This window comes from Helianthus annuus, chromosome 14, assembly GCF_002127325.2.
Source record: "Helianthus annuus cultivar XRQ/B chromosome 14, HanXRQr2.0-SUNRISE, whole genome shotgun sequence".
Taxonomy (NCBI): domain Eukaryota; kingdom Viridiplantae; phylum Streptophyta; class Magnoliopsida; order Asterales; family Asteraceae; genus Helianthus; species Helianthus annuus.
Window position 1 is genome coordinate 131,173,817 of NC_035446.2, and position 10,188 is coordinate 131,184,004.

The 10,188-nt window shown below is 35.7% G+C and overlaps 1 protein-coding gene and 1 long non-coding RNA gene across 9 annotated transcripts; both read left to right on the forward strand.

Annotated features, from left to right (window-relative positions):
* The first annotated feature begins 1,466 nt into the window (after positions 1–1,466).
* Positions 1,467–4,544, forward strand: LOC110895392 (wall-associated receptor kinase-like 8). 3 transcript variants are annotated; one of them, XM_035983276.1, is made up of 4 exons: positions 1,472–1,543; positions 1,716–2,486; positions 2,569–2,727; positions 3,273–4,544. In XM_035983276.1, exons 2-4 carry the CDS (start codon positions 1,961–1,963, stop codon positions 4,358–4,360), a joined length of 1,773 nt encoding a protein of 590 aa, XP_035839169.1. In that variant the 5' UTR covers positions 1,472–1,543; positions 1,716–1,960; the 3' UTR covers positions 4,361–4,544. The 3 variants fall into 3 exon arrangements, with proteins under 3 accessions (XP_021998397.1, XP_035839169.1, XP_021998398.1); XM_022142706.2 differs by having other exon boundaries at positions 1,498–2,486; positions 3,273–3,974; positions 4,062–4,544; XM_022142705.2 differs by having other exon boundaries at positions 1,467–2,486.
* Positions 4,545–6,685: 2,141 nt separating this feature from the next.
* Positions 6,686–9,977, forward strand: LOC110895394. 6 transcript variants are annotated; one of them, XR_004879367.1, is made up of 8 exons: positions 6,694–6,883; positions 6,985–7,193; positions 7,286–7,663; positions 7,728–8,024; positions 8,146–8,446; positions 8,927–8,988; positions 9,097–9,218; positions 9,333–9,974. It is a non-coding gene; the product is annotated as an uncharacterized LOC110895394 (long non-coding RNA). The 6 variants fall into 6 exon arrangements; XR_002567095.2 differs by having other exon boundaries at positions 7,286–8,024; XR_002567096.2 differs by having other exon boundaries at positions 6,696–6,883; positions 9,097–9,974.
* Positions 9,978–10,188: the final 211 nt, after the last annotated feature.

The window sequence follows — 10,188 nt, forward strand, 5'->3', positions numbered from 1 at the left end:
TATGAGTAAATTTTTTTTTTATAAAACTGGGTGGTCGAAAACATATATACCTAAAAAATCTATACGAAACGCATATACATAACACTACTGAGCGAAAAGTTCGGGCGTCGGGCGCCCCATGGCCCCTTGAAAGCTATGCCCCTGGCCCGAAATTTACGGAGGAGGAGCTCGCTGAGTCTGATGAGGATTGATGACGATAGTGGTTTATGTTATTAATATATGATGCAGTACTGTACGAGCAATTGAATTTAATTTTAAGTATTTGTAATATTTGTTTAATTTGGATATGTTTAGTTTGTTTGGATTGCTTAATTTCACTACGTCTTTTATAAATTTATAACAAAAAACCAACATCATTTTAAAACAAAAAAAAAAACCAACTTAATTAATTTAAAAAAAATAAAGTTAAAAAAGATACTAAAAACAATATGCTGCTCTTGCAAAAAAAAAAAAAAAAAAAAAAAAAAATCCTCAAGAGAAAGTATGGCCCTATATGATTTCTCTAGTCCACTAATCATTAGCTGACCATCTTCTGAAAAGTTTGTACTTCAAGTACACATACAGGAAGTGTATTGCTCAATACGCTTGAACTCAGAGAAACTGTATTGCTCTATACGCTTCCTATAGGGTTTAAAGATTGTAAAAATAAAATGAATGGATGTGTGAATAACCAAGTGCTTAATAAAAGGACATACATGATCCCGACTTTCTATAAGCAGAAGAATTAAGTGGACGAAAATTCATAAAAGGACATACATGATCCTGACAATTCTTGTCATTGATAAGCTAATAATGCATGTGACAACCTTGTGACATTATTAGGGGACCGGGGGTGGTTCCTTTTTTACACGTGATATACTTCTTCCACGTGTGAAACAAACAAACAAATCATCGCCACTCAAACAAATTAGCGTGTGATAATTGGATTGCGTGATAAAATTCACTCGTGATGGGCATTCCGTGATAATTGGATGTGAGAGTGTGTGAGGGTTTATTGTTTGGTGTTGTGAGTGATGGGCATTTCCACTAAAAAAGGTTATGAGTGATAGAATAATGGTTGATAACATGACGGAACTTGATTGGATGTTGTGAGTGATGGAATTTTTGCAAGTGATAACCACCCCCTCCCCCTTAACATGGTGTTTGGTTTTGCGGTTTTGTTTTTGAGAGATTATTGATGCCCAAATAAAAAGAACATTCAATATACATATTTCTTAAATTAAAATTATTGATGTTAAGCAAGTGTTATATTTGATAAACAGTATTCTAAACCTTTTATTAATACTTTTTCTCCAATAATTATTAACCAACCACACTTTCTCAGTAATTATTAAACAACTTCTAGTGGTGCCACCTCGGTTTGAGGTTTGGCTTGTCGTTAATGAAAGTTACTTTTCAAAAAAAAAAAAAAAAAAAAAAAAAAGAAAAACACTTTCATATTGATGGCAAGCACTAGAAGTTGGACCATGTAAAAAGAGTATCACTAATCTATCATTAAACAATTCCTAGTTTCCCACGAACCATTGCTAACCACAGTATTTCGGTAAGACTTGATCTGCCCTTTGGTCTCTGGTTTATTTCTCTCCATTAGTTACCACTATAAACATAAAAAACTCCTAACAATTTCTGCTATATATCATATTCCTTCTTCTTTAGAAACATGAAATTATTTCATCCTTATCCGTATTTACTCATTTTCCTTTCGATAACATCAGTTTCAGTTTCAAAATTCGCCAAGACAGGTTGCAACGATACATGTGGGAACAACGTGACGATTCCATACCCTTTTGGAATTGGTGCGGATTGTTCTGCCAATGAATGGTACATCATTGAGTGCAAATCCTCGACGCCATATCTATCTGCACTCAACCACCTGGAATTCTTGGGGGTTGACTTAAATAATCAAACAGTCATTGTTAGTACGCCAAGAATCTCTGATTGCCAAAACCCAGTTCAGAATATGAGTCAGATCATGAGCATCGATCTTCATGGGAGCCCCTTCCTGTTCTGCAGTTATAACAATAGATTTCTTTTTAATGGATGTGGTAATGCGGTTATGATGGAAAACGGGAGTGTGCTCACCGGGTGTTCCACTTCTTGTCTGAATGAGACTGTTAGTGAAAGAAACAATGAGTGTTTTGGCATTAGTTGTTGCCAAACAACAATTCCTCATTTTATTAAGTCATACAGCATAAAACTCACGGGTCTGGGGAGAGATGGAGGTTGTGGGTATGCCTTCTTGGTGGATGTCGATTCGTATCTAAAAGGAAGCTTTTCTATCCAATCTGTTGCAGCTAATGATGCTTTGATTCCAATGTCCCTTATGTGGACGCTTCCACATAACACCACTCTAAATTGCTGTCAAGGAGCGGCGGATCATATGAATGTGGAACTGGATATGGGTAACAATACTTTTGTGCAGACGCCGAGATGTTCCCGTCATATGGGCTACAAGGGAAATCCTTACTTATTTGATGGATGTGAAGGTATTGTAGCATCTATTTAATTCTGTTTTTATTAACTTGTTTTGCCGGCTTTTAATTACTTCTATGTATGATGTGTGTCTAGTAATTGAAGACTGTGCAAGCTGCCCTGGTCATGCCTCATGTGACTATGATATAATATATGGTGGCGATGGCTCAAATCCTAAAGTAATAAATTTCAGTTGTGGACCAAACCTGTCTGCAACAAGTTTTGGCAGCAAATCATCCACGGGTGTTATTCTAGGTAATTTAACTTCGATCTCTTTGCTCGTGATGATCAGTATATGCACACTTATCTTAAGTTCTTTAGCTGGTTCAAAGTCTTTGTTAATTTGTATAGAATGTTTTGCATCACAAGTTTAATATATGATGACCAATCGAAGACTTTATCATGAGATAAATGAAAAGTTCAGTCTCTTGATCTGTTTTGGATGCAAAGTTAATTTGTATGATATTTTGTGTGGCAAATTTCTGACAGTGCAAAATTAGAATACATAATTAAGTTGGTTTTGACTTTAAAACTTCAACCTTAGATCTCTTATAAGGTAGAAATGGCTACTTGATTTGAGATCTTCTACATCTCGACTAGTCGTTGCTGGATTATGTATATATTGTATGTGCGTCCAAAATATGAAATAGGCGACCCTTTAGAGTTGTAGCATTCAAGGACAACTTCTATGTTCATAAACAAAGCAGAGAACAAAGAAGGCAGCAGAGCATGAACAATTGTCTTATTTTCAAAGGTTAAATTAGTTACTAACTTGCCATATTGTATTGTCCTTGATTCAGGTGTTAGCATAACTGTGGGTGTACTTTTTCTTGTGGCAACTAGCTATGCATTGTATAAGTGGTTCAAGAAAACAAAAGAAAGGAGACAAAGAAAGAGATTCTTTAAACGAAATGGCGGTTTACTTTTAAAGCAACAAGAAGAAGCTGACCCGTCTTTAGTTGGTAAAACCATACTTTTCACATCACACGAGCTAGAGAAGGCGACAGACAACTTCAATGAGAATAGAATTCTGGGACGTGGAGGACAAGGTACAGTGTATAAAGGGATGTTAGTGGATGGTAGGATTGTAGCAATCAAGAAATCAAAGGTTGTTGATGAGAGTCAATTACAACAATTCATTAATGAGGTGGTTATTCTATCCCAAGTCAATCATAGAAACGTGGTCAAACTATTTGGATGCTGCTTAGAGACAGACGTCCCTTTGCTTGTTTCTGAATTCATTCCAAATGGCACCTTGTACGATCGACTTCACAAGGGAATAGACGGATTCCCAATTTCTTTGAACATGAGATTACAGATAGCTACAGAGGTTTCAGGAGCACTTGCTTACTTGCATTCAGCAACTTCCATTCCAATATACCATAGAGACATTAAAACCACTAATATACTTTTGGATGAGAAATACAGGGCAAAAGTTTCAGACTTTGGAACTTCTAGGTTTGTTTCAGTAGAGCAAACCCATTTGACTACCTTAGTAAAAGGTACGTTTGGCTACCTTGATCCTGAGTATTTCCAATCTAGTCAATTTACTGAAAAAAGTGATGTATATAGTTTTGGAGTTGTTTTAGTTGAACTCTTAACCGGAGAAAGTCCAATTTCCCAAAATAGATTTGGTGAACATAGAAGTTTGGCTACACACTTTATGTTGGCTATGGAAGAAGAGCGTGTTATGTCTATTTTTGATGCAACGGTGATTAAAGAGGGTACTAGGGATGAACTTCTGGTTGTAGCTAACTTGGCAATGCGATGCTTAAATCTCAATGGAAGGTATAGGCCAACAATGAAACTATACGAATGTCGCACATTCCCTCAACCGATAAAACTAATATCCGGCCCATGGTATATGGGGAGGATTTATCGTTTATAACATGCTGAAACATCATCAACGATCTTGAGTTTCAATGATAGTACAGCCAATGAAGCAAAACATTAAGTCATTCATTGTTTAGTAAACTTACGTTGACATATAGTAGCACAGTATATATGTAATATAATGAATTTCACGTTGTCGTAAATGGGTGACGTCCCATCACACTATCTTTTTTCCTTTAGCAACTATTGTCATGCAATTTTTTCCCCTTAAAAGTAGATACGTGATCCCAAATACTGTTAGAGCAGACGGGGCGGAAGCGTTATGGTGAGCCATAACGCGTTGAACTACCACGGCACACCGCCGCCGGTGGTCTGATCACGCGTGGTATCTTCAACGCGTTGTTCACATCAACCGTTGAAAAGTTTGAAATTTCGACCGTTGCACATATATGACCGTTTTGGGAGGGAGTGATAGAATTCCATCACTAGTGATTCCACCCCTCCTACATTTCTATCACTAGTGATGGAAATTTGATTGATGACATGGCATTACTTGATTGGATAGTGGGAGTGATGGAATTCCATCACTAGTGAACCACCCCTAGTGGCCTTATTGATCCCCTTTGAGGTTCATTAATGAATTAGTCTTTCTTTCACAAGCTAAATTAGGCTGTAGTCAAACTTATATTTCAAGTAGAGTTCTCAATTCATGATGTGATATATTTAAAACTACGGTGTTGGCGGTAGGTCTTTATAGATTACATTTTTCGTCTATGCTTTGTAGCTTTGCTACTGGAACCTTACTTAATTTAATTTATTTACTCAAACGAAAACTAAACTCAAAGAAGAATTGCTAAAGTTGACGATTTAAATATTCAGGTCTCAATTCATCATAGAGGAAGATACGTAGGATGTGTTTCTACAATCTTCACAAAAACATCCAATTGCCAGAAGCAAATGTTTGGAATCAACTGAGATCAATCATAGACATGTGCACATTGCATGACTTTATTCTACTGAATGAAATTATTATGAGTAAATCCATAAGTCGTTGATTAAGAAAAAATATAAAAGTTCATCTTCTACAAAACATTGCATGATTTTAACCTATCCTAGGCATAACAATGGCAATACTTGATAAGATACATGCAACAGTAATTCATGTTAAAAAAAACAATAACTCATGTTCAAAAAAAAAAAAAAAACAATAACTCATGTAATGTAGGTTGGGTCATCGGTACCTCAAGTAACAGTTACAAAGAAATGTGATGTCATGAATCAAACACTATCGCTACAATGAATAAGCATTTTCGCTAGGACTACCAACAATTCGTACCTCATTAGTGAAGTACAAATACGAAAGTGAACCAATTCATCCAAACATCACGAATTCCTAGAAGTCACCGAAAAAAGAAGCTAAAACGTGAATCTGAATCAGAATGACTAGAGATAGGGAAGATGTTATTTCAATCGGGCTGGTGTGGGTGTACAACGAGCTTAAAACTTGATTTTTATATCTTAATGCTGTTTTTTTACATAAGAACTTCAAGTTTATATAATGTTAGAAATCAATTTGAGCGTACTTTAACAATGATGATATAGTTTACATGCTCTCTCATCAAGTTGGTTATGGTGGGTTACGACAATGGCTATGAGCTGTGGACAATGTTTTAATAACCGGACCGGACGTCGAACTGGTCTTCTTACCGGTCCATTGGTCGGAGCAGTCAGACCGGTTTATATATATATATATATATATATATATATATATATATATATATATATATATATATATATATATAGGGGAAGGTTCAAATGAAAACCACTAGTTATTGTGAAAACTCGAAAACTAATTAAAAAAGCCAAAAAAACATACAAAATTTTTTTTTTTATTTTTTTTTTCAAACCAAATTTCGCAGGTTTTATTATATAAAAAAAGTTCCAAAAAAAAAATTGTGTAGTGCACATGTGTATGTGTACTACAATTTTTTTTTTTCAAAAAAAGTTTTTTTTATATGTAAAAACCAGCGATTTTTATAAAAAAAAAATTTGTGTGTTTTTTAGGCTTTTTTTAGTTAGTTTTCGAGTTTTCACAATAAAAGTGCTTTTCATTTGAACCATCCCCATATATATATATATATATATATATATATATATATATATATATATATATATATATATATATATATATATATATACTATAATAAGCATATAGGAAGGATAGAATGGTAATTTGGCAATGTGTTGAAAACACTCTCAATGCACAATCAAGAAACACAAATAATTTACCCTTTTAACTGGTTCATCTTCACCGTCCATTTCTCTCACTTTTCACACGGATCGTGATCTTCAGCCGTCCACTTCAGTTCACACGGATCAACATTTCCTTCCCTTCTCTCTCACAACTCACCCCTCACAAAACTTCATCAGACCTTCTCTCTCTATCGGCGACTCAAGAATATCATGCCAGATCTCTCACCAGATGCCGTTTCATGACCAGATCTAGCTGATTTATCGGGTTGCTTTGGACTTTACCTCTGATGGCGTTGTGTTCAAGTACGGCTCTAAGCCTATTCAGGTATGGACCTGTAACGTATTTGATTAAACGTTATTACTCTTGATCCGTGTTAGTGTTAGGAATTGGAATTATGCCTGATATCATGTAATTTGAAATTTTAGTTATTAGGTATTTTGGAAATCTAGAAATTAGGTGATCGAGAGTAAATCTATATTTGATCTTCCTAGCCTCCATTGTTGAAATCTATTGGATCTTGAGCTTTAATGCCTTTTCATGGTTTTAAAAGATTAAGTATTGTTGCACGAGAATCAGCAATAGAATGCACCACCTGAACCATGGGCATTAAGAGAACGATGAATCTTGGCATATGGTGAGGCTCTCACTACTAACCTTGATTTTTATAGCATTTTGTTTAATGAGTTTGATACTCATTCTAATAGAAATCTATGTGTTTTTAATTAGTTGGGAAGCTTTATTTACAGAAGCTGGACCTGCACTTGAAGTCTTAAGTGATATTCTTAATGCCATTGATACCGGACTGGACGTTAGTTTCTATACAAGAAACCCGTAAAACGCTACTAACTGATGTCGAATAACAGAAAACAAGGATAGCTGGTTGAACAGGGTGATGATCGGCTGAAAGGAGGTAGGGTAAATCTGGTTAGCTAGGCTGCACAAATCAGAACTTTCTATAGGGATTGATGATGGGTTGTCTTATATGAGTTGTTTGAAGAAGAACTGATCAGCCTGCAGCCCTACATGAACTTCAGAATGTGATTCAACATCAACAACAGATGGTATTTTGGCTCGCAATAAAAAGATGAACTTTATGTCTTCTAGGTATATACACACAAAACCCTAATCTTTTTTCATACTTTGCATACTGATCTGTATGTTTTTATAGCAAGTTCTGCATAAAGAATCATACACAGTTAGATTTTAAGTTCAGGGACTAAGTTCTTAATTCAAATAGTATGTGGCGAGACGATGGTGACTGATAGCGCCACGGTAAACCCATCTCCACTGCTCGCAGCTGATGTTATGTGAGTTGGACACTGCCGCTGCTTCGTGTTTGAAATCAATGTAGGATGTGTTGTTAAATCTGTTTTTGGGTCTGGTGTTTGAGTCGAACAGACTCGATCTAACTTTTCCCGAGCTTAAGATTGAGCTGCAACGTTCTTGATAAATCATGAATGGTGAGGTAAATCTGCAAACCCTAATTGTTTCTGGTCATTTAGATGCTTGATAGTATGTTCATCAGTGCTTAGGTTTCCTTGATAATACCGGCAAGGACATGTGACCTTCGTTCATGGCGATTTCAGGTGACGATGATGGCAAGTGTGCATAAAATGAAAGGATGGTGATTGTGAGAACCGATGGCGAAGGCAGGTATAAACCGGATTGGGACAAAAAAAACTGGTTTTAACCTGTTTTTTTACAATCGATTCGTGTTATAAACTGGTTTCAAAGATCGAGAATACGAGCCGGTATCCAAACCGTCGGGTTGAAACTGGTTTTTATTTCAAATCGGATTGGGTTTTTTTTCCAAACCGCCGCATAGCAAACATGGAGTTTGAGAAGATTAACAAAGGCGGGGTTATGGTAACTCAAGCAATAGATAAGGTACACAAAATATGTATTGGTTCATAAGGATATTTATGGTAATTTGACTTGCTGTGTGGTGGCTTTTTATTGAAGACCTATTCGTCACATCGTATTTTTAATGGACAGTTATTGGATTCCAAAGTATTTCACCATGTACCTTTTAGATACGTTATGCTAGAAACTAATGACAAGTATAAAAAAATTATATAAATATTAAATACATTGTACTTTTTGTACGAAAAGCGATGCACTTTGCGTTCTGTTTGAAACTTTATTGGCTTGGCGCGTGTTGTTTTATTTGAATCAATTGGAAGCTTGTGGTTCTACTTGATTTGGTTGCAATATGTTTTTTCTTTTCCGTTTTATTTCTATTTTTTGTGATATTTTTATTTGGAGGTTAGAATGATTGTAGCATATTGATGAGATTGTATGTTTTATTTCATCTACTTTTGATATGTTTTATGTTTAAAGAATCTTTTTTTTTTTGGTGATTATTAGCACCAAGGATGAGGGGCAGCAGCCGTTCACCTTCAAAATTGGCCAAGGCCAAGTTATTAAAGGTAATTTGTTTCTGTTGGTATTATTATTGGTTAAGTCACTTAAGCTATAGTCCTCAAATCTGAACGTGATTGGGCATCATGTTATTTCTAATTCAAATTTTTGTTTAGAACTGAGGAGTGTCTTGAACGAAGAAAGATTGATGATTTTGATGTGAAATAAAACGAGATAAGGAGCTTTTTACAAACATTTTATGTTTGCAGTTGTAAGAAGTTGATGAATTTTCAGTCTGGTGATTGTTTTTTGATATTTCCTTCCACTTTTTGTTGTGATTTTATATTGGATGAGTCTGTAGTCATGTTTCAGTTACGTGAACCAGTATATGGATTTTTGAGTTCATGTGCAGTCTTTGTTTAAAAAGGCGCACCTGATGCACAAGGCGATCATGTACTTTTGGGCGGATTCCTACAGCTGATGCTTTGGCTATTAGGAATGTGAACGTTGGAAACGGAAGTTGCCCTCTATGCAGGACAGTTCAGGAGACTGCGGCCCATCTGTTCGCTACCTATCTTGTTTTGAGGACATCATTTGGGCTTGGGTTAAAATCCCGCATCCAGTTGCGGCTGAGACTCTAGACCAAGTCATCCAGTTTGGGGCGAATTTAGTCATGCCGACTTTGAGGAAAAAGGTAATAAATGCGATCTTTTTCATGACTATCTGGAAGATTTGGATACATCGCAACGAGAAAATTTTCAAATGTAAAGCAGTGTCGGTAGATAATATCACAGAGGAGATCAAAGAAGAGAGCTTCTGGTGGATGGCGAAACGATCGAGAATGGTGGGCATCTCGATGGAGAACCGGGGAGATTTTGACGTAGGGTTGCAATTTTAATGTATCTGGTAGTTTAGTATATGCTTTCTTCTATGTTTGTTTTTCTTCTATTTGGTTGCGGCTTTCACAACTGCTTGCTGTGTTAGCTTGTTCAACTTGTATTTGTAGTTTTGGTTTATAAAATTTTGAAAATGAAGTTTGCAGCATTTGAAATTGGTATCCTGTGTAGGTATCTTTACTGTTAAGTTCAAAACTACATGGTAACTTGGCCTTTCTACAAAGTCAGTATGTGTTGTGCCAGTTCCCTTTTAGGCTCTTTGATGAATTTTATTTGAGTACACTAACTGCTTTTATAGCAAAAAATTAATTCTAAATGAAAAGAAACTTTTCAGTGTACTTCATCTTTTGTACCAAGTCAGAAGGTTTATAC

What these genes read in the sequence shown, in the direction of transcription:
- LOC110895392 (XM_022142705.2), top strand. Translation starts at nt 1,661, where the DNA reads ATGAAATTATTTCATCCTTATCCGTATTTACTCATTTTCCTTTCGATA. An exon ending in CTTATTTGATGGATGTGAAG is followed by an intron (nt 2,487 to 2,568) that starts GTATTGTAGCAT and finishes ATGTGTGTCTAG; the next exon opens with TAATTGAAGACTGTGCAAGC. An exon ending in ATCCACGGGTGTTATTCTAG is followed by an intron (nt 2,728 to 3,272) that starts GTAATTTAACTT and finishes TCCTTGATTCAG; the next exon opens with GTGTTAGCATAACTGTGGGT.